Source organism: Ruditapes philippinarum, unplaced genomic scaffold, assembly GCF_026571515.1.
Source record: "Ruditapes philippinarum isolate M1 unplaced genomic scaffold, ASM2657151v2 ctg462_1_1_1_1, whole genome shotgun sequence".
In the NCBI taxonomy this organism is placed as follows: domain Eukaryota; kingdom Metazoa; phylum Mollusca; class Bivalvia; order Venerida; family Veneridae; genus Ruditapes; species Ruditapes philippinarum.
The window spans coordinates 456,297-482,043 of NW_026864560.1; the positions used below are offsets into that span (position 1 = coordinate 456,297).

The 25,747-nt window shown below is 30.5% G+C and overlaps 1 protein-coding gene across 18 annotated transcripts in view; it reads left to right on the forward strand.

The window, feature by feature from the left end:
* Positions 1–25,747, forward strand: part of LOC132726064 (inositol 1,4,5-trisphosphate receptor type 1-like) — a 126,874-nt gene that overhangs the window by 72,943 nt on the left and 28,184 nt on the right. For 10 of the 18 annotated variants that reach the window (XM_060711325.1, XM_060711323.1, XM_060711308.1 and 7 more), the window contains exons 2-10: positions 14,155–14,264; positions 20,108–20,181; positions 21,158–21,285; positions 22,197–22,214; positions 22,369–22,455; positions 22,881–22,958; positions 23,939–24,019; positions 24,313–24,410; positions 25,008–25,025. In XM_060711325.1, coding sequence (XP_060567308.1) covers positions 14,182–14,264; positions 20,108–20,181; positions 21,158–21,285; positions 22,197–22,214; positions 22,369–22,455; positions 22,881–22,958; positions 23,939–24,019; positions 24,313–24,410; positions 25,008–25,025 — 665 coding nt within the window. In that variant the 5' untranslated portion in view covers positions 14,155–14,181. Of the gene's footprint in view, positions 1–4,477; positions 4,981–6,718; positions 7,070–11,478; positions 11,611–14,154; positions 14,265–20,107; positions 20,182–21,157; positions 21,286–22,196; positions 22,215–22,368; positions 22,456–22,880; positions 22,959–23,938; positions 24,020–24,312; positions 24,411–25,007; positions 25,026–25,747 lie in introns of those variants that run through there. The other 8 variants (XM_060711313.1, XM_060711316.1, XM_060711326.1 and 5 more) reach the window with 6 other exon arrangements.

Consider the following 25,747-nt stretch of genomic DNA (forward strand, 5'->3'; position numbering starts at 1 on the left):
GCTGACCATTCTTGTATTAGATCTTGGTTGTTTATGACAACTTAATTTGCCATTTTGTAAAGGTATACAATTATCTGAAATTTGGTGGTCTTCAACCTCACTTAATTGCTCTGATGTCCTATCAGATGCCCTATTTAAAATACAACTGTTATTGTCTGTATTATTGTTGTCACTACTGATAATATCACGATTTTCACCAGTATCATATTGTCTAGGACTTATGTTATGTTGGTTACATGTGTTGAAAAATACTTCAGAATCTGAGTTTTCTGCCATTGTCCAATTATTCAAAAATAAAAATAAATCAAATTTTGTTGATATACCTATTCTGATTAATGCTATAAAATAGCGCCTATTGTAAGCCCAATTATTAAAAATGTTATTTTCTTGTCATTTGATCGTATCTAATTTTATTTTCAGTTCAAAGTTAGCATTATATAAACCAATTTAAATTTAATCTATTTCTATAGATCTACACCGTAAATGTTCAAAGCGCGATATTACTATCAATCCGTGTACATTATTAAGCCAGAACTACCGCTTAATTAATCCGTCCGCGATGTTTTTGACAATTAACATCTGCACTTCTGACACCAAATTGTAACGGCCGGCGGGTGTCAGGTGAAAACACAAAACGCAACTAATATAAACGATTTGATCAAAAAGTTCTCAGTTTATTTAACATCTATAATGCGTTAATTAATACTTCATAAATATAGTAATAACGTTAAGCTTTCGTCTCTTATATAGATCTAAAGCGGAACTGTACATCACTAAGTCTAGAAAATATAGACTGTTTATCAACAATAGTTATATGTAAACGTTAATCATTTGTGGACACAGCTCAGGACAATTGTTTACCAGGGACTTACTTGTACTAGATTTTATATTTGTATTTGCCGCTCTTAAGTTATTTACGTGTCTGAAAGCAGACGCAGATACTGACATCATCTTGAATCCAGCCAATATATAGGCTTCTGAGATGTGACCACGTGATTAAATTTGACCAATGACTGAATGCCCGGTGAGGAAGGTGTGTTCCTAGTGACCAATCAGATTTGTACCGGCTGCCGTTCTCCAATGAAATTGCAGAACGGCGACTGGCAGGAATTCCAGGACACCGTTCCCTTCAACGGACGTTCAGTCAAACTTATTACAAATCATGTTTAACATAAACAATATGATCAGTGCTTATACATCTAGAGTGATAGATTATTTCAAGACAAATGTTTTGATATATAAAACTTCTAAAACTATGCAATACTTCTATTACAATCGTGGAAAAACTATTCGAAGTGTAGCGGTTTGCAGACGCTCAGATTGAACGGTAAAAATTCTCACTGTGTTTGAATGAAACAGTATTAAAATCACAATTATATATGCTATGTATTTAAATCTAATGCTAGCTAGATAAGTTTGAGAACATATTGGTTCTTAGATAGGTCCCTTAAACCTTATCTTAGTAAATATCACAGATTCGTAATTATTTCTGTGACTGTTAACAACAATAACAACCAAAATGGCTGCCTCCATGAAATTTACAGTGTTTGTTGAACAAAATCATAAAAATAAGAAGATAAGCAGTGCTTCAAGTTGAATTAAAGGACATTTTAGGTAGATAAATATCCAAAATTACTTACTGAATTGATAATATAAGTTTTTAACAACAAATATACGAAATTAACAAGTTAATGAGACAAAAACATACATGTACAAAATATGGCAGTTTTTGATTTCTTTACAGTATCGACATTAAACCTAGCATAAAACTTACCAAGCCTAGTAGAGAATGTTATTAATGTGTGTTGAACGACGTTCTTTTGATAGTTTATAGAGTAGATATTTTCTTTCCTAATAAAATTATTTTGGTGTTCAAGTGTACATAAAAATTTGATTGGGAAACGTAAATCAGTTATCACATAGTAATAATGTTATTGGTCTCTTTTTATCTATTCTGTGTGAATATATGTTTGATCTTCAACTTTTTTTATATTTGCCCTCTATGCTTTGAGATAATGAATAAATGATGTTAACGACATAAAACATCAGGACTATATAAATGTATTATAATTGCGACCATACTTTATTTCACTTAACATTACACTTAGATGGTGAGTAAATAAACATTAATAGATGAAAGCTATATAGAAAGTATAGAAGTCTGACTGACATGTCATGTATTTGATGTTTTATTTGTAACATGTTGTTATGTCGTCAGAAACAAAGATCTTGGCAAAGATTATGTTGTTGCTAAAAGAGTATGCTGGCAAAAAGAACAACATTTTTTATCATAGTATTCAATTTGACTGTTTGTAATTGTAGAGTTCTGAATCAAGTGAGTTTTAAATGATACAATACACGTGTCCTCTATTTGAAAGCCGCAACTCAATGCAATATTTTAATATTTAACTTGCATGTTTAGTATTGGGAAAGAATAGTATTCACGTATCATAAATCCATTTTTGAAAGTTAATGTAAGCATACAACAGTTGTTGGAAAAAGAAATCGTTTGTCTTTTTATAAGAGCAAATCCATTTCTTTTGTTTTAATTCATTTACTGTTTTGTTTCATATATAAAATTACTTCAGATAAAATTATTATAATATTATTAGCGCGTGTATTTTTATAAAAATTATGTTTTTAAAAGTAGAAACTTTATCAGCTTCGATAAAAATGTGTTTGATTTCCCTCGCAGTAAGCAATATTATAATTAGATCAAAGGAGAGACTTGGTAAGCACTTTTGTAGATTAAAAAACAAATAGCTTATTTACAAATGCTATTGTTGATGTATTTTTAAGTGCTCAGGTGTTTTGACGTTGTTTACCTATATTGATGTACGATATATCCAGTATGGTTTATAGAGCATTTGAAGAACCATGTAAACCTATGATCAATCCACAGTTAATTTCGTTGCAAACAAACAAACAAATTGTACTGTTGTTTTTTTACTCTTGATTATTTTACTTTTCTAATTAATTATTTTTTATTATTATTATTATTATTATTTTTATTGTTGTTGTTGTTGTTGTTGTATTATTGTTATTGTTGTTGTTGGTGGTGGTAGTGGTTTTGGTGTTGTTGTTGGTGTTGTTGTTATTATTATTATCATCTTATTTTGTAAATTGACGTTTTAATAAATAAACCTTCGTGTTTTTATTTTGCTACCTACAAACTGAGTATACGATATTTTCGTCAAGACAATGTGCTACAATTTTAAGAAATACCGACACAAGTTCGAAATACCTCCAGCATCCTGTTAATTATAACTGACATAAGAGTTTGGGAAATATTTAATAAAAACAACAATATAAAGTTATAGGTATACAATATAGCTTCTTGTCTTGAGAAATACCGTAACATACTTGTATGTTGCAATAAAGTTTGATTAATTGTCGATCTTAAATACACGTTCTTTTACTGGAGTCGTAAAAAAGGTTAATAATTACAGAGAAATTAATCATAATGGTGTCCTATGGCCATTTGTTGATTTATAAAGTAGTATGAACTATTGATTATACACTATTTAAACGCTTAGCGAAAGCGGTTCTCAAACTAACAAAGGAAACCCTCTAGGTGTAAAAGCCTTTATGCTTGTCTCAATATATCGACTTCAAGACCGACCGATTTTACAAACTGATATTACTTAGATGTCCGTCTTTGCCAAGGGCGACTGTCGTCTTTATAATAAAAAGCCTTGGCGCACAATTTGTTGGGCTACATGCAAGATAAGACACTATAAATCAAAATAAAAGGTACGATTCCTCGACATCAATAAAACACAAAATCAAAAAGATAAATATTATTTGGTTTGATTGAATTTATTTTTGATGACATAGCTTACACTTACTGTATTCTATCGACAGCATTAAATGTTTTGAAATTAAGAATAAGAACCAACCAAATAAATCAAAACTATGGGATAACATTTTACATCACTAAATACTAGACATTGTAAGAATTAAAACATCTTAACAAGGAGATATCTTAAGAGGTATGACAAACATCATATTTAGATCACAGATTCGATTTGGAAATGAAATTTAAAAGTGTTCCACAGTTTTGTTTAAAATATATCATGTAACAAGTTGTATATTGACATAGTTGCAAGTACAAATTCGTACCTCTTTGACATAGTTTTATATGTAGTCAAAAGAGATGAAATTCCTATGATATTTTGGATCTGTGGTGATATAGCAATCATGTTAATTTCAGCTGTGACTTTGAACAAAAGGTTAGGCATTAACAATGATAAGCAATTAGAGTATATTTGTGCTCCACAGCTGTAGCAAAATATCAACTACCTCTTCTCAAAGTAAACAAAAGTAGTGTCATTATTATATGTTTGTTTCTGTTGTGGATTCCTTCTGTTTTCGTACATAATACACAAATAATCAGTTTTTTTTCTCTCTTTGTAATATCATAAACACAAGCATTTTTGTAGGATTGTCGGCACACATCTTTGTATTTTCTCAGATAAAATTGCGCTTCGGTTACTATTAGTGGCTTGATTAACGCTTTCCTGTTGTATCTCAGATTTGAAATTATCTGTATAATATTAATTTTCTGAACATTGTAATTATATAAATGTGGCAATGCAAGTTTAATGAGAACTGAACAAAATTGATTTTAAAGAATGTGACATTCAAAAATAAGTGTTAAGACATGACGTAATGTTCGATCAGTTGATGGCAAGAAAACTTAAACTGTTTAATGTATGATGGTGTTGCCTTCAAATTGATAACAACATTTTGTGTAAAAATATATGTGTTTTACTAGGACATCAATGAAATTTTAACGGTCAACGAGGAGTTAATAAGTGGAAATTTGTGTTTGACTTTGTATATTACATGTATATGCTGATAAAAAAAATAAATACTATATAAGACTTTATTATCAAAGACAGTAAAATTAAAATGGATAGGCTCAGATCAATGTCTATTAAACCGCCACAGTCGCCATTGATGGCAAGTCAAGAAAAGGTAAGTTCAATGTCAAGGAGCAACAATGTTATGTTGAAATTTTATTTCCAAATTATTAAATTAAATTCTTTTTCTTCTTTTTTCCTAATTTTTGTTTCCTTTTCGAAATAAAGCCGTTTGCGTCTTTTATGCGCGATACCGACAAGAAAACTTTGCATAGTTGTAAGATCTTTAAGTATTTTTCCTACTGCAAACAGAAAATTATAGCTTTTACTTTGTTTCTTTTGACCTTTTTTTTCTCGAATACTGGTCACTATCTCTTTAACTAATCTTTTTATGTATGGTTCTGCAAGACTTCCTGTACATTATATACACCAGAACCCGAATACAACTATCTTAGGTTGTAAAATGTACAATAAGTAATAAACAATCTTTTAACTGAAAACATATTGGAGAAGAAAAGTCCGGTGTTTAGACATTATGATGGCTTTATTTCATGTTAACATGTACAGTACATCCGTTACTGCCAATCATATACTTAACGTATGACCTGTTGTACACTTTTATGTGAATCTACGAGTATTGATGATTTTCTTTAACTTTGTATCATCAAGATAATATTTATTCATGATGGAAGATATGTTCCAAACTTATATCTGGTCATATAGCATATACGGACATAAAACGGTCATATATTATCTACATCTTCAAAAAGTTATGTTGCCTATATTCTTTGATATGTAGAGCTCATACTTTTTACAGATTCTGTCTTTCAAAGCAATTATTATGAGGTACTGATTTCGCATATATACCTGACACAGTTATTGTATAACACGTTTTGTAGGTGTTTGTTCACACGAATATAAAACCAAGAACAATAGGCAGTTATCGAAAATAAAAGATTTAAATGTATTTAATATCGCGTATTATCCATAAAAGTATTTGTAAAGATGTTCTTGACCGTAATAAAGCATATTCATAACTTGATTTAATTTGATTGAATTGAAAATACAGTTGTCAGAGTTTATTGCAGGTGATAATGGCAAACCTATGATATATTCGAACAGTAGTTTTTCCTGCCTAAGAAAACTTGTATATTTAGATGCATTAAATCATTAGCTGAACCTCTAAAACTGCTACGTTCTGTGAGAATGGGGTGTTATTTAAACCAGTTTCGCATTCATTACAAATGACTTAAAGAGAACACTTCGTTATGTAATTTATGCTTTATGTCATTGGGCAATGTGTAACTTTATGCTTTGCTCTCAAGATTTGAACTAGCGGAGCAGACTCTGAAGATGTAGAGCTATCTTTGCTGTGCAAACTGGACGGGCCTCTTTTGCGATGCTTGCTTAATGTGTCTCGGTGTAGAAACATTATTAGAAAACATCATCAGAGTAATACGTGCTAATACTTCATTAGCTTGTAATAGTTAGAGGCAACTATCATTACATAATGAGATAATTAAATGCAGTTTCAAAATACATCAAACGTGGCCCTGCACAATATGATGAACGAAAGATATTGCTAAATAAAAATCGGATATGTCGTTAAGGTTTTTGTTGCACTAAAGTAGTCAATAAAGGGAGCTTAACTAATATACCTGTACCATTTGTTACAATTGTTTTGCCAAAACACGTAATCAAACAAATGTCTTAACTGTGCTTTCGGCGATATCTTCTTCGCATAAGTTATATTTGGCGTTTGTTATTCGTCGTCAGAAAGAGATTGAAAATCAAGAGAACATGGACGTGTATGTTTCGCAGAGCCCTGGTCTTCACTTGTATTTAAAGTGTAAAAATGTAAATAGAAAAATAATGATAAGAAGTAAAGTGTATCTTAGATCTACAAATTATTAGGTTATAGAAAACAATAGAGCTTAAGTGTTAAAAGGAAGCAATGGAATTTAGTCACATGACCATCTTTCAAAAAAATAATTAATAAAAAATTTTAAAGTGTTGTTTTAAACAAACGCTTTTCATGTGTTACTTTGATGAATATTGAATATAAACAATAGAACGTATAGTGTAGTTGATTTATTTATCTTGTGTTGAACAAATTCACAATCGAAAATATGGATAGAAATCGATCAATGTCGATCAAACCACCGCCATTGTCGCCCCAAGTTGGGAGTCATGAAAACCTAAAGGTAAGGCTGTGCAAAGACATATTTTAGGAATACTTTTTCCCGTGACAAATTAATTCGCTTTCAACTTCTGCAATTAAAATGTGTAAAGAATCAGCCATGAAAATATACCTTATCATATTGTATTATAAAATATTGTCACTGTATATTTTTAGATAATACATAAATAGTATGCTATTTATAGATGAAATTTATTTGTTGGGAGTTCAGTTAGAAGGTCTATGATGGTTCTTGTTATTATAATATAATAATACCGTTAAAACCCACAATAGCTTCGGCAAATATTCAACATTAAAAAAGAATATTATACAACTTAAAAACGTCCTTAGATTTTAAAACGGTTTTATGAAGACTGTATACCAGAAAAAACTGATAAAGACATTATTTTAAGAAGACACGCTGTATCTCATAGTTTTGCATCAGAAATAGGTTGCATTCAAACCATGAACGAAACACTAAAACCATGTTCCTTAAAGACCTTCAACAATGACCTTTTGAACGGATTTATCTAAAATACTAATATCTCACTTTATTTGTTTGCTTGATGATAACCCTAAAGATAAAACATTTTAAACTACAAAACACACACACCGCGGTCATTAACTGGTTCTTGGACACAAAAAGCTATTTATTTACCTTATCTCTTCATATGTTGAAAGGTGTTTGTGATTTGTCAGTCAAAGACGTGCTAAAAAGATAACATTTATGACAGCTTCTTTTAATGCCGTGTTTCAATAAGTAATAATAAGTCAAGTAAAAAAAAAATATTGCCGTGTTCGACCGCCTTCACCGTTTCCCTTTTTCACTATGATCTTGAAAGAGACCGGTAAATATATAGCTAATGTCCCTAAGAAGAGTCATTGTTCAAGTAATGTGCCAATGATATGTCAGAACATCCAATATTATGCCTTATTTCGTTAATAATTGGGTAAAAATGAATGGATAAAAGTAAATTTAGGCGCATGCAATACGCAAAATAAACTGTGAATGTGAATACTTTATTTAACATTATGATATTTACATTAGTTTGATAGTTTGATATTTGTTTACTCATTTGGACCTTGAAACCAGAAACATCAATTAAAATTAACCAATGGATAATGAGTCGTAAACCTTTACGCATGTTCGTTATGTATAAAAATAATTCATGTGTGAATTGATGAAAAATGAAAAAGGACTCAAATATTAACAGTAACAGGAAGTGTGTGTATAATTTTAACGCTGACTATTAATTAAAGGTTAATTGTTTACATGTTCTGGTGTAATTTGGCATAATATGTTATTTCGCATTGGTGTGTTCATATTCTAATAAGAATATGACACCAGTTGCCATATTCTTACTATCTAAATACAACACAAGTATTATAATGCCATTTGTTTAAATGATATAGAATATCAGTATATTAAAGATTGGTACTTATACTAAGATTAGAATTGATTCAACACGTCTATGGTATTTGTACAGAGTAAATGTTTTAATGATTGTTATTTTTTGATTGTTTATAAAGAAATTTGCGGGGAAAAAAACACGATGATTTTCTTTTACCTATCAATTTGTGTATTGCAAAATTATTTAAAATTAAAGCTTTACTCAGTAGTAATATTTATAAAATATGTATGTTATGTAGTAAGTAACAGTTGTAAGTGTATGCACATCTTTCCTCTGAAACGAATAACGACTTCTTCTTAAGAAACGGCAAACATAAATATTATATCGTTGAAATGATGGTTTGAGAGAATGATAAATTCTAATAACCTGAAGGAAGTAGAGCTGAATTTGATTTCATTTGTTATAAAAAATAGTATTTTGACTTCAATGCATAATGCTAAATCACTACATCTGTACTAATTGCCAGAAAGCAACGAAAGCAAACTATAACAATGTTTAACTTATTTGAAACTGAACAGAACACACAAAAAAAGCATAAAAACACAAAAAGGCATAATCTGTTTCTAAGAAAATAAAATGCAGGTAGATTAATATCGTTTAATCTTGTACGCTAATATTTTAAAGAATTACAGTTGATAGAAATTTAGAATTGGTACTATTGTATAAACCATTTTAGTTAACATTGTTCACGTTAACTTCAATGGAATCTCTATCTAACAGTAGCGTTGTCGCTCAGGAAAATCACATGACCTTACTGACCCAATGAACAAACTATTTACCATGCATACTTTCTTGAAGTGCATTTTCCTGCATAAGTATCAGACTGACAACCAGTAAGATATGTCTGAAAGATAGCAGTTTTATACATAGTTGTATAAAGAGACTGTACAGTGCATACAAATATTGGAAAACAAAAGGTATACGATAAGGCGCTGTATTTCTCCGATTTTGTTTTGATAACAGTTATTAAGTTATGTCCATGATGGTTCTTGTTATTATAATATAAATAAATAATGAATTCACCGATCACCGGAGTGGTAAAATGTTAGTGCATGTACTAGTTCATCTTCGTATATGTATATATACATGTCTTTCTAATAATATATGTGAAAAAAATATATATATATTCCAATACCAATATGATGAAAAACACATTTTATGCTAATACTTGTTCAAAACTATATTTATATTTTTGTAGTAGTTTTCAAACACAATGTTTGTTTTTCTATGCCATTTTGAAATAATGTGTACAATTGTATCACGGCGGCACTCCAGAAGTAAGAAAACATGAACGTATGCCCAATTTTATATTATGTGGCTATGGTTAAAGATGACTTTCCCTCAACACAGGGGTGGGTTTGAGTAATGCTCGGTTATATTCATGTGTCCTCATTTCATATCAACATTTGTGGAACTGGCTTTTTATCACAAACTAGCTGTAATAAAATATTTAAACTAAATCAATAACAACTATTTTGAAAAAAAAAATTGTTGATTAATATGTCTCGGGTTTTGCGTAGGTCAGGAATACAATGAATTCATGATGAAGCTTCACACTGCAATTATAAAACATAAACAATATGTATGCGGTAGTAAACTATAGTCATACTGTATAAACAGAACAATATTGCTGACGTGTCATGTTCAAACTTTCTGGACAATATGTTCTTTATCGATGACGGAACAGGTTTTAATTGCTATAACCGTAGATAATCTACAAATATTGTTTATAATTCTCTTTAACAAAGTCAAGGTAGATGGTGTTTTGCCCACCATAATATAAAATTATTATATTCGAAATATTCTACTGAAAATTAATGAGGCTTTGCAAAGGGAGATCACTCATAAATAAGTGACTTTCGAGATTTATCATCCTAAAATAAGTTCAGCAAAGTGCATATATTAAGGACATGCATTATTGGACAGATTATGATATGAGGTCAAGTTATCCCAGGGCGAAACGCTGAAAGTACAAATAATCGATGATTATACTGATTTCCCGCGATAAAAATCTGATCTTATAATAATTCCTAGATAAAATCAACAATTATCGCGTCTATAATTCAATACAATTATCTCTAACTATGTCATGAAAGATCTCTTTACCGCTATTGTTATTTATTAGAACAGCTGGGCACCTCTGAGGCTTATTATCTTCACAGCACAATAGATTGCTGAAAAAATATCATTTTTGAGACAATTCTATATCAAAACTAGTTTACGATTGTGGCCGGCTTAGCAATTTTTGGATTTTAACATGAAATGTAAAAAGCCTTGTTGACGACGTTTTGACCGGAGTAAAACGATATGGATTTTAAAGAAAAATACTTTATATTGCGCAAAAATTGACCGTTCTCAAGCGTTTTGGATGTGCACGTTTCGGATTTTGATATAACTGTATATCGCCTAATGAAAATTTAATTGTATAAGTATAGTCTTTCGTAACGGTCAAATACGAGCAATTTCTTTGGATACTAAACTGTTAATGCAAAACAACATGACTGTTAAAGTTTGTTTGTTTGACCAGATATTTGAACAAATAAGCACAATTTTGGTAAAACAATGTTTAAAAGGAAAAAAACACTTAAATGCTTTAAACTTAGTTTTTAGTTCAACTTCGATGAAGTATATTTTTTCTAATAGTTCATTGCGTCTATTTGAACAATAATCAAGGTTATTGAAAAGATTGTTTGAAATTGTTTTTATAATAGTCATTTTTTCAGATTTAATGTTTTCAGTTTTAATCAAGACAATGATTGTCTCGTTATTGATGACATATATTAATGTCACAAATATGAGTAATTACATCAACTTACAAATATAAAAATTTTACATGAAACGTGACATTTTATATTAAATTTTCGAAAGTGCGCGTTTACGAAAAAAAATGTGTTTTTATAAAAATGTTTTTATCGGTCTGTGTTTTTCAGATGGTTAAAATCGTGTATATTTGTATTTAATAATAATAAAAGCACGCGTTTCTTAATATAATAAAATCTATTTCATTGGATTTAAACACTATACCTCGGATATTTTAATGTGTTTAATACATGTATAAGTAAAAAAGGCATCACAAGGGAATATTTTTAGGGAATAAGGTGTTAAAATGAGGATGAAGGCCTGGCATACAAGATCTCCTAATACTGACAATGAGGTTCGTTCCTTTTAAATGTGTTTGAGAAAATCTAGAGGTGTCACACAAAATGGTTAAAAAGTAAAAGGCTTAAATACTTTTAATTAAGTTTTTATAACTTCGTTAACATATATTTTGTTCTAACAGTTCCTTGCGTCTATTTAAACGCATAACAATGATCAATGTAAATGAAAAAGATTGTTTCATATCGTTAGTACAGTATTTTTTTTTCTTTCAGAAATATTGTCTTAATTTTTTATTTTAACTGTTAAATTGGTTGAGAATTACGTATTTATATATCTGTTCATGTATTTAGAAACAGTAACTTAAACATATTCTATACATAAATAGGTTCCCAGGTCTTTCAAAAAAGTACTCTAAGTATAAGGTTTATTATAATTATAATGTTTATTTAAGATTTATCTAAATGACGTCATTCTCGTGCGCATTGCGTGCTAAGAAGGACGTTATTTTAACCGTTATGATTGAAGTTTTAAAGTCATACGCTACTATGGGAAAAGGTTTTAAAAGAAAAAGCATAAGTTTTCGTAATCCTACGGAATATGATTTGTATGTAATATACAAGAAAAAAGAATAAAATCACACTTGGGAATATATAGCTCTATGCTAAGCTCAACATATCCTCGTTTCCGCCGTAACGTTACACTAGAGTTAGATATACCAGCCTGTACACCGGCAAAGATTAACTTAATACAATTATACTAAATGATGCCAAGTTCAACACCCACCTGCATAATATAATATTAATGGTACTCCTACAAAATAGTTATAAAATCTTTAAGAATGAATGTTTTATAATCTCGTCTGTTGGTACACGTGTAACTAATTTTCGCAGCAGACAAAGTCTTCTCTAACTGAAAGATGCGCTTACTTACACTGTTGTTGTTATTTAGACAGAAGTAAAATAAACTTTCTCAACTTTTGTTTTTGAATGTTTTTTCTTCTTCTATTTTCCTTTTTCTTCTATATTTAAGCAACGGAGTCTGCTCATATGATAATAGTAATTTTAAAAAAAAGGTACGGCTATTTCCATGAACCAGTTTTCTATTTATATCAGACATATAAATATTTATTTATTTCAGTCGTTTAATTCTGAATGTATTTTATTTCAATGATTTGTGATAGGATAAAATACATTGATAAGAAATGGTTACAGCAAGCTAATGTGATTTCCTGTCAGCATAACAATACATGTATATTGATTGTTGAAATCCCATAAACTTTGAATGGACTGTCCTAAAGTTAAAGTCGGGCATATTCACTTCACAATTGAAGGGTTAATATAATTATATATTATATTTTTTGCCAATATTGTTATTTCAAAATGTATTTTTTAAGTCAAATATGCTTGCACAACCAAAAAGCGGACACCCTGTTTATTCCTTGTCAATGTACATTAAGAAGTTATATTTATTGCTAGCTGATTGTATTACTTCGTATATACATACAACCAACAGAAAAAATGCCCAAGTGTACAATGATATTCCCTGCAAAAAAATCTCGTGAGGGTATTGATGGTTTCTGCAGACAGCAGATTTATGTGTAATTAATAACGTCCCCTGATAATTCTTTTCTCAATGAAGAACCACGCATGATCATGTTTGTTTACGTTCTCAATAAAAACATATCTTGGCAGTATTGTGTGCCATAATTTCAAAGGAATTCAATTTTCATTTGAGGTTATATAATTATTTTGCGGTCTCTAGAATTGAAAACAAAACTCTTGGTTTCTTTATTTTCATTTCGATACATTACAAAAGGTAAGATAATAGAAAATGAAAATATACTTTAACATTTAAGACTTATATTTGTGGAAATCAAGGTTCACGTTTTTCTCGTGTAAAATCAATCTATTCAATGCCCTTTTATTTTGTTCTGTTTTATATAACTTTTGTCTCCGATGTATGTGGAAGAGTTACCTCACCACCTTTGTCACACACAAAAAAACGATAATTGTTAATCTGTTTCTCGCAATATTCTGTCAAGTAGTGTGCTGTAAGTATGTATAATAATATGGCACATAATAAGTATGTTCCGAGAAAAAAAAGTTGCTATGCATTTGTTTTACCTGGTAGTGTCGGTTCTATTACATTTGCTGTATATCAAACGTTCGTTTATGTGTAAATGTAGTCTATAATTTACCTAACTACCTATTATAGCCGTCTGTAAGTCTAATATATAGCATCTTATAGTAAGGCTATTTTAGTATAGACTGTGTTTGGCAGGTTTGGTCTGTAATAATTGTGAAAAAATGGTCAAATAAATTAAAGTACGAAACTAAAACCATATTTTTCTCTACCAATCAGGTAATAAAATAATCAACCAAACAAAATTTAATGAAAGACGTCCGCGTCTTCGATATAATGCAACCGATCTGACTATTAAAAATAGCATCCAGTTCTCCTAACAACAATAATATTGCAAAATGTACAAATTGTATTTTTGTTGTTATTTTAGTTGATTTTTGTGACTGAAAGTTTCTAGTTTTAGTTCAGGAATCTCGGTAAAAAATATGAAGTTCCATTTTCATCTTTCTATTTTCAGCTGAATGAATTTGGTCAGGACCCTGTGATGGGAGAGTACCTGTGTATAGGGGACTATATATGTTTGTACTGTGAGGAAACAGAAGGTTATGTTTACAGTGAGCAGTCCAGGTATGATGTAATGATAGGGTTATCTATTTTACAAGGATAATTGTAAATTTACGCTGAATTACGTGAATTCTAGTTGTAATATTTCGTCATTCATCTGTTATGCATTGATTCAGCTGTAAGGTCTAGAATTGTTTTCTTAAATACATACGCCTTTCTTGTACCGCTTGCTGTTCTGTTCTTTTTCCATTGTTTGTTTGCAATGTTTATACGCAAATATTTCAAAACTTCCATTATGTTATTCCTTAATTCACATACATAAGAGTATAATATTGGCTTTTAAGTTCGAACAACCAAATAAGTGTCTCTGTGAGATGTTCTATTGATATGGAAAAACTAAAACAAGTTTACATTTTAGCTTTATATAGCTTCATGTTTTCCAGTTTTCCATAAAACGTAAGAATATACGAATTGAAAGTAAGAAAAGGTTCACATTTAATAGGCAGGTCATTATAGAAATCTAATAATACATCACTTACTGAAGAACTAAAAATGTAGTTAACAAACCAATTCCAGTCCCGATCTCGGGTTACAACTAAATATGCTGATAAACATTACAAATGGTTATGTATTTGTATTTTTCTTCTCTAACCAGAAATGATACATTGCATTTCAGGTCTACCTCTGTAAAAGTTGCATGCGTAATAATCACTTATAACATCTGTAAATATTGATGCAAAGTGAAGCCTGCCACACATAAATAAATATCCGGCTGTCAAAATAATTGTTTTATACATTAATCGGTGTAGAATGAGAGAAATTATTGTAGCGGAAAAAATGTTTACAGTTATTTCTGAGATTTTATGATAAGATGTAACAGCCCGCGTCTTGAACAAATAAAATGTGTAACTTTGAAAACGATTTAAAGTGCATGATTGCTGATATGATAAATAATGTGAAAGAATATATAAGTTTTGCTTCAAAGTTTTCCGGTATATTTACAAACATAGCTGCAAGAAGCTTAACGGTTTAGGTTTACGTGCTTAAGAACAGGACGTGGTGTGTATAGGAAAATAGTGTGGTGCGGAAAACGTGACACTAGAAGTATACATGTAAAAATTATCTCATTTCTTTTAGAATTATGATAAAGATAAACGTATTATCAAAACTGAGATTGGTAATGGATGCGTTTGTTACTCATACAATTAATATTATTCCTAATCATAATTTTGTCTCATAACAAACTGAAGTGAATAAAAATGTTAGTAAGTATGAAATGTAAACGTAATTGACCATTTAACATGCAAAGTTTTTTTTGTACAGGTAAGCTAGTGTCTTTGAAAATTTTTTACCATCAAATGCATTTTTGTAGTCTTTACTAAATTTACAAGTCTCAAATTATGATAAACACTAATTCCACTACAAAATACGTTACTTGTTCCACTACAAAATACGTTACCACTTCCACTACAAAATACGTTTCTAGTTCCGCTACAAAATACGTTACCAGTACCACTACAAAATACGTTACCAGTTCCACTACAAAATACGTTACCAGTTCCACTGCAAAAATACGTTACCAGTTCAGCTACAAAATACGTTACTAGTTCCACTGCAAAATACGTTACTAGTTCCATTGCAAAAAACATTTAACTTACAAGTTCCACTAAAAAATACGTTACGTTACTAAGCTGCAAGAGCATAGATTTATTACGACTGAACTCAAACGCTGCATTATTTATTTCTACCAGTCCTTCCCGTGAACGAAATAATTTAAGTTTAATTTGAAACACATTTGTTTTTGTACGAGAAATGTGTTTGTATTAATCCGATACAAAACCCACCTTGACATCCAGATGTTCAGCTGACTTTAATAAAACGTAATTGATAATATAATGCAATTTTAGTGAAACTTAAACCTTGATGTCAATTTTTGCAGCTATAATAGATCAAAATTACATATTGTATCGTTAAGCTAAAATCAATATTTCATCTTGGTGCCAAAAATGATTACAAACACGTGAAAATGCTACAAAATACTACAATTCATTTATCACAATAGATAAAAAGGTGAACACCATTTCATGTAAATCCATAGCTGTGTTGTATGTATTAAAGACACTGGTAAAAAGTATGTAAATAAATTTTATAGATAGCGATCACGCAGATGCAAAATTTGAATATGGTATAAGTGATTATTTTGATTATGCCGCGCGACTTTGTTATCGCATTCAAATAGCCTAAAGCCCAGTTCATGACAAATATTTTGTCATCTCATTAACATAAGCATTAATACCATACGGAAGTTGCAATCTGTTATAAAGTCGCCTGTTATCAGTGCTATAACGTATGTGTTACTGTCCAAACGTCGAAGGTCCAATTGTTGACAAACTTACGAAATCACACACAAACATATTCATAACTCTGTCGATATAACAATTGACTTAGTAGGAAAACCACATTCCGGGGATTCTGTAAAATTTAGTTTCATTGGTGGTAAGAATAGATTATATGCCTCGAGTAGGTGATCCATTTACTTCGTTCCACAGAATTATTTGTGCATACATAATACATATGTTAGAATAGAACAGTATCATCAACTTGTTAAAGTAAATACATGAGGAAAAAGGATATAAACGAAAAAAAATATAGAGAGATTAGATATTAAGGTTTATATTTTAGATAGTGTGCATTATCGCTTAAATTACAATATTTAACACATTAAATTGATTCCATACCATTTTCATAGTTTTAACGAGCATTGAGATTTTCAAATAATTACTCCAAATTGGTATAACCAAGTAGATGTTTTAACACCTTCAAACACTACAAACCTCACTTTTTTATCGGAATAGTATCTGATTTATAGTCTTATAACGCTAATGAGAAAACATGTGTATTTCATAAAAAGTGCATGACTTTGATAATGATTTATTGCGAAACCGATGAAGAAATGGAACACAAAAGTAAGGAAATAATAAGCATATGCTATGAAGTGAAATATTTCTTCTCTCCTTTTTCCAATTTATACAAAATATAACAAAAAACAAAAATGAAAGCTTGGAACATTAATACTGTTTCTTTAAATCATAGAGGATGAGATAACGCTTCATTAGTCTGCACTTTGATAAGAAATAAAAACCTGCTGGCAATTCTGACATCTGACTTTGCTTACTTTTGTGCCGTCTGCATTTGCTCTTTTTTTTTGCAATATCAAATGTTTCTTAGTTGTGTTTTATGTGAATGTTTAAATTACAATATTTGTTGTTTGCACATCCCTGTTAGTCAGTTTTCGTACATATAAGAGAGAATATAGTGCTTTTTGGCCATTTTGACATTTGGGTTGAATACATCAGTACATCAAGTTTGCTGTATAAACAAGTCAATAATTGTCAGCTAGTTGCAGGTCTTTTAAGAACATATTAGGCTTAAAATGATGTATATTTACGTTTTTGATGCCAAAATGTTACGTATGAATGATCCCATCAGCAATGTGAAATGCTTGAACAACCAGTTCTCTCAGGTAGGGGTAGATATAACTTGGTGATGAAATGCAGCAGTAATTCAATGCACGTGAGACCATTCACTCAGAAAGTTATTTGGCGTAAAAGAATTAGTACGTCACAACTTACACGGTTGGTTCTGATAACCATTTACCGTGGTCAATTAGAGAGTTACATTGATTTAGTCTATGTCTGCATCAAGTACATTCCGTACAGATAAATAAAATATCTAAAAGATTAGTATCTCTACGTATGCTTAAAATGATTGTTTTGTCAAATAGCATTTTATACATAGCCTTGTCGGTTCAGCTCTTGTCGACCAACCTTCAGTTATGAAAGATTTTCTCTAACTGAAATCATTTTTGTTCAGTGTTTAGTTATAACTGAGTTATATAGAGTCGTATAAAAGTTTGGTATTATGTGGTCATTTCTAATATTATTAGTTATAAAAACTTGTGACAGGTTTATCACCAAGTATAAACTGCTATAAGCATTTATAACTCGCGTCTATAGTCGGGAGCTATATAGCAAATAACCGTTTATACCGGCTTTATAACCTGTCCAAAGTTGTCATGACTAACTTAGAGTACTGCAAACATCTTTCATTTAAAAATCATACACTTGCAGCAGCCGAGAATAGAAATAATACAAAAGTACCATCAAAACTCGATGTTACAACGTAAAATATTATATAGACTTAAAAAGTTCTAAATTTGAAATGAAGTGTGAATGCAATTATTAAATACAAAATGTATATTGAATAGAACATATATGTTAAAACTTACTGATTATTTAATCATAAATTGATATCAAAACAAAACATATACATTCTTTGTATTTATTCCCAACTCGTCGGTTGAGAGAATATTCATGAGTACTGATTAACGATGGAAGTTGCCACTGTTCCAGTAAAGAAACATAATTATTCATACTACTAAATATTTACTGATATCCTTGAAATACTAGGGCAGTAGTCAACTCCTACATCGTAATTCTTATCATTTTCTATTTGACATTAACGTGTTTTTCAGTGATTTCTTCGCCATTATATAGACTTAATCTCTTAAGAACACAAACACATAACAAATAGCGAGTTTGTGCCAAACATGCACGGTATTTATGTATCTTAATTTCAGTTACAATCTGTCGTCGTGTGAAACTGTAAATAAATCCATATTTCCCCATAACGATTGGTGTATCGTCTGCTTCGATGACTATGGTTATAATTGTCATTGCAAAGTAGAAAAGTGTGTTTGGCCTGCCTTAGTCCGAAAATGAAAAGTGTTTATACTTGTATCAATTATATATTATATAAGTTTAATAATCACACATCTTTGTCAGGCATAGATTACAAACGCGCATGGCATAAAAAACCCAAGTTTTTTTCAAGATATCACACGAACTGAAAGTTGTTAAGTTTAATTGAATCTTAGTGAAATCATATTAATTTTAGTTCGATTGTGAGAAAAGCCTGATGTTTATATGAATCACTTCCGAGTCCTATTTTTGGAACTAACATGACTATTTTTGTCATATAAAAACAAGGTCGTGGCCAGAGAACAGTTTAACCCTCTGATTCGCGGGCTTAAGAATAGATACATTAACCAATAAGTTAGCTCTCATTTTTATTTGTTTGGGTCGTCAGACCAAACAAATAATGGTAGCGAAATTTCAGACTCTAATGCTGTTAATTGCAAATGCCGAAAGTAGTCCGCTTTTTTGAAGCGGTTACTTCCCTTTATATGTAACACTTAGGCCGAAAAATTCAGGGGAGATCACTGCGTAAATATGGTCACATGACAGGCGCATTAATTTTCAAGCAAAATAATTCCCGAATGGTCGAGATTTCTAATATTGTTTTATTCCTTATAGATAAACATGCTTATAGTAAGCGCCATGATTATTTACACAAATTAGCGTCGTTACAAACCCTAATTTAGAATAATATGGTTTTCTTAGGCCGTTAACATATAAATTCACCGTGGTCGAGAGGTTTGGAGTTCAAATCCCAGTTAAGGCAACTCATTTTTTTTTCAAATTGTTTAAGTCAAATAAACATTGGATTGAATATCAGTGTTGCAATTAGTCTTATAGCGAATCTACTACAATTAAAACGCTGGAAAGCATTGGTGGCACTATACAAAAACAAATTGTTTTATAATCTCACAACCTTCACCTTTCTGACATTCTCAGACCCAAACAAATTCAGCGCCTTCTGTGCTTTGATTATTAATCTGTTGCGGCTATTGTGAATTAAGAAATTAAGACTTGCGAGAATTCCAATTAAAAAGGGTAGACCAAAGAGTATTACATAATATTCAATAAAGAGAAGTTCATTATCATAAATGTTTGTATCTAACACAAAGGAGCTAAGTTGTCTTTATAAATTATTTTATTTTACAGTGCGACCGACAATGGCCTGTGTATATACACAAATCAGGACAGAAACAGACCGACAAACATCCCTAATCAGCATGGTAAGATAGTTTTTACGTCGATTACAGATTAAAACTGATGAATCGAACAATTTATTGACAAGTAGAAGACCAACTGACCATCTGTTCATTATTTCACGCATGAAGTATCTTTTTTTTTCGTATTAAGAAACATAGAATATAATAAACACTTTAAAGTCAAGGAATAGTTAACTTGTCTATACTAATAAATATGAATGTCGTAAAAGTTCAGTTTCTACATCAGGGCTTGTTAGAACATTTATTGTTTATACTTAAAGAAACAAAATTGCATGATTAATTGAATTGTATTGTTGAAACAGTACGCTTTAATGGAAATGATTGCCAATTATACTTATTATACGCCCAAATTTATACGAAGTAACTGTGTAATGTGGATCGATGCAGTACGTATTTCCTATAAGGTTGATGTAACCTAGCGCATTGATACATTGGACATTATAGTACATTTATTTTATGGTTAGAATTAAGATAATGAATCACCTGCCGAATGTGCACGTAGTTTTTTATGACGTCCCCTTCTAAATTAGGCAAAAGATGTTTTATGTGTTCAAACATGATATTAATAAACTGAATAACATTTTTATTTGCTATTTTACTCGAAAAATTAAATATTAGGCGTTATTTGCACTAGAATTTAAAGGAGTTGAAAACTGTATGAGATTTAGTTTAATATGTAAATCAATATTCATGTTTATAATAGACAAAACACATTATCATTAAATCCTACAAAATAAGATTTAAAACAAACATTATAAGTACATTTTCGAATCATCCTTTGCCGAAATTGAACCTCACATCCTCTGTTTTTTGTAGAGCCTTTGTTTTTGAAGTGGAGATTAAAGTTTAAAAATCAATTGATCCGAGAGTCTTAAAACTAAAGAAATTGTTTACGTATTTCAAAGCCACTGGTAATTGAATCCATTAGTGCGTGACGAGTTTGATAGAATAAACAGGAACAATTTTAATTTTGTTGCAGTGGTTGTGTTCCAAGTTTGTATCCAGAACAGGTATAAACTCAACAAAAAGTACAGAAAATGGATATCTACGCTACAAGCTGACGGGGGTTTGGAGACTGGTGCCAAAGCCGCTCTTAATCTGTCACGGGTTGGTTCAAGCACTCTCTTGTTTTTTGTATTCTGTATTTCTAGTAATATGAAAATCAACGTTTTCGTCGTTTATACCCATGTTGTCAGTGCGTAACTACAATTGCAAACTGACATTCTATTTAGAATATTTGTTCAAAATTAATGGCGTTATGTTATTCGTTACATTGCTTGCAAAAAGTAAGTGAATGCATATTTAAAGATCAGATAGTTATTAAATAACAATGTATAAATGTCCCATCCCTTTGAGGGTGTAAGTATGAAAAGATGAACGTTCTGTGCTGTCATCATCATTTAGATGTGATATTAATTTAATCGCACTGAAGAAATCAATGAGCATGATAGGCATCGGTGCCGACGTGTGCAATGGGTGTCGTTTGATTATATCATCGGGTCACTAAGATGTACCCATATGGCATTATGGGTTGTTACCCTCTGACGTCACATAAAGCTATATAGTAAATATACCATATTAGATAGGTTAAAAATAATATAAATTATATTTTATAGTTTGTTACTTGTTATAATGATTGATAATATTGCGAAATGCACTATATATGTAAATATCACTTTTATGTATATACAAATGTAAGTTAGCCGTACAAATACTATTCAACTCGAATTGAAATTCTAAAGGTATGCTCGCATTATTTTTCTACATGAAACGTAAATAAGTTGTGTATATGTAATAGTTGATATAATACAATTTACGTTACTTTACATCACCATTTCGTCAGTTATGATTCTAAATAAGAAACTATTTTATGTCATGTTCTAAGTAAGAAATTCAAAACAAAAATGAAACATGAAATTGTATTCGTATTACTCATGTTATTTGCTGAAATATGAAATATTATTTATTTTGATGTTAAAATTAATGTAGATAGCTCTATGTCTATTTCATATAAAAAGGCAAAGAAAACTTTTCAGGTATTTATGATTTATCGTCGCTATTTCTTTCCTTTAATATTAAACCAGAATCCTTTTTCACAGACATTTTGCTTATCCCTAGTAAATATTCAAGTTCACCTTATTATCATTAAATGTGTATAAACTATAAATAATATATTTTCTGTGGCAATAGTCTGCTGCGGAGGCCGAGAATAATGACAATGAGCTGGAGCAGAAAAGACAGCATGGAAAACGTGTTCGATATGGCGAAATTGTGCAGGTAATGAATAACCTTTACACATTATTCTTTATTATCAAATGGATTTATTTAGATCAATCTTAGAAATATTTCTTAAATAACGCCCGCTTTTGGAAACGTTTTATAATTGCAGATGCATGTGAATATTGACCAGAATCAGTATTCGTCAAACAAATATTTCATATTTGTTATTATCTATAGGAAAGAGAGACGTTTTATTAAGACTTGGCATGCTGGCGGCAACGTATTTGACTTCTGCGACTAGTGCAGGCACACCTGTGTCGTCTGATCATAGTCTGCACTCTGTTATTCAATCAGCTCTTATTTCGAAATTTTCTACTAAGAATTATAAATAGTTTTGTCCAGATTTAAAGATCGACATTTCAGATAACAGACATGATAAAGGTTAAAGTACATCTTATACCAGAAAAATGTTATATTTTCAGCTGAAGCACATACTGACTAGCAAATTTGTTCATATGAGCACAACTCAAACAAGCCAGATAGACAAGAATTATATGAAGGTAATACTTTTAAATGGTTATTGTTCCTGCGAACAAAAATATGTCTTATTTAGTTCTTTCTATATAAGGCTTGTATTATCAAACTTGTATAGTTGTTTAAAACGTATCTTCTTTGTATATGTTTTCAACGGTCTTTTCTTTGAAAGGGCATGTTACAAAGCTGTTGTTGCACTTTATGTAACCTTTGTTTTACCTGTGAAATAATGTGAAGTGATCGTTGACTTACCGGGTGAAATACTTACATCTTTATGTCATCGACTTACAATGTATGTTGAGAGAAATGTACTTGTTTCTATCAACACAGATGTATAAAGTTAAGTGATTTGATATCGCTTGATGACAAGGTTGTTGATATGTCAGGTGAAGCATTCAGGTATGTAATAAACGTCCGCACATGATAGCTGTAATATGCAGTTATAATCGATATTGATGTTCCAGCTGTAGGCGTGCAATAAGTGGGTAGATATTTAAAGACATAAATTATTAGCTATACAAGTTGCTGACGAGATATAAGTGAGAATAAAGCCTGGATGAGATAAATATGACCTAAAGCGCTAGGCGAGTTATAAAGTTGCACTATAACAATGATGATAATACTCCATATTGCACATACAAGTGTTTGTGGCCTGGGAGCAGTCAAACCATATATATAAATCACGAAAACACATTTTTATAGGTATATAGGTAGGATATTATAAAATATAACGCTGCAGCCAATCACAAGAGAAAACATAAATATATTTTAATAAAATGCGTATTTATTAGTAGGATTTACCACCATGTCTTGTATTCACCAGTAAAGTCCTGATACAGTAAATTATTACAACGAATTTACAATTGAAAAAAAAGTTATAAAATCCAACATCCATATTTTATTAGATTGTGCTTAACTTTTGAAATTGCATAAAACTTCATTATTCAGCTTCATATAACTTCAAATATGCAGCTGTTGCAATGCAACATTAATTTTTTATTTTAAGGTGTCTTTGCACGAATTCAATGCTAAAAATGCCCAATTCAGAATATTACCTCGATACAAAGTGAAATCTGAAGGTGAAGTGGTAAGTCGTTTTAAATTACTGTCTGACGTTTTGTTCATTAATGATTTAATTGTACTATAACGCTAAGGAATTGCTATAAAGAACTATATGATAGAATTGAATACCAATAATGAGCTGTTTAAACTAGATATAATTGAAAGTCCTGTACGAGTATGTTTTTACCTTTGCAATAGATGAATTGATTAATGTTCTATTTGAAAGGTATTTTAAAAGATGTTTTAATTTCTGAAATTGCACTAGATATACGAGTAGTTGTACAACATTGTAGAAAATTATGAATTGTATCATTTCAGGTTCAACTGTATGATCAGATAGTGTTTGAAAGTGTTAAATCCCCCGGACATTATTTCCATGCTAGTGAACCCCATCAGCTAGATTACAAGTCACACGGGTAATTTGCATATCTTTGTTTCTGTTAAATAAATTACCACCATTTGGTTTATTTTGAATTTAAAACTATGACTACAACTTTCGATGTCTGTCCCGTTTTCTTCTTTATTCTAGATCTGTTTTGGTTACATGATAAGAGACTATGGTAACAATAGGTAACAGTTAATCTTCATTGCTATTTCTTATGAAAAACCAACAGACAGAGCAAAATTGTTAAATTTGAAATAATCCTTGTAACCGTTGGTTAAAGTACTACCTTTCCATGGACAATGATTAGTATATATCTTAGTCAGAGAAACAATAAATATATTTGTATCTTTTACATAATTAATTGTTGTATTAATTTGATTATTTCTTGATTTGTTTCACATGATGATAATTATGAAAAACAAAATTGTTTCTTTGAAGTTAGCTTATCGCACAATGAAAATATCACACCAACAATATTATATGAAACAATATGATGAAGCAATCAAGTGTGGTATGCAATATTTACTGATAATTGCAAGTAATACACTTAGCTGATTATCTTTGAATTTGCTAAAGTGAAGGTTACTTGTACGAAATATGTATTCATTCCTTGACAAATGATTTACAGAATAAGTGCATTTCCGCGGTAAGTATTTTCTGTGACTGCCAGAATTATGTCTGAAACAGGATGAATGAATTGGTGTATAATACGTTATTGTCATGATATTGTTATTGCCATGATATACCATAATGTTGTAATTGTGAAAAGAAATGTTGTCTTGTTGCGCATCAACGTGAAAATATATGTAGCAATATATTGTTTTCCCCTCTGAAGGTGTGTACAGATTGTCAAAACAGTAAATTTAATTGGTGAAATGATTGATTTACCAAGTGTTGGTTGTCATAATGTTACATTATCACTTGTCATGCATTTAAATCATATGTGAGGAAGAATTTGTTGCATTACATTTCCGTGTATTGTTGTTAAGATGAAATGTCGGGCATAGACATGTTCTTGTGTTGTGTTTTTTGTACTCATTTTCATACATGTAATAATGTGTGTTATTGTTACTGCATAGCTGTTCTATGTCATTTAGGAATGAATATGTGTCGCTTTGTATGATCAATATTCCAAATGTGTTTCCAGTGCTGCGGCCAAGTCCAGCAATAGCGTGTTTATCGTTCGAGAATTGAAAACTAAATTACACAATCTGAGTCGTATATACATGAACATAAATTTATTTATGAATTGCGTTTTACACTAGCCATTATTGAGACTTTAAACACAAATCTTGTTTAAATAAATGTGATAATGTAATATTTCAACTATATGCAATTACTGCTTCCATATATATACATGTATATGCA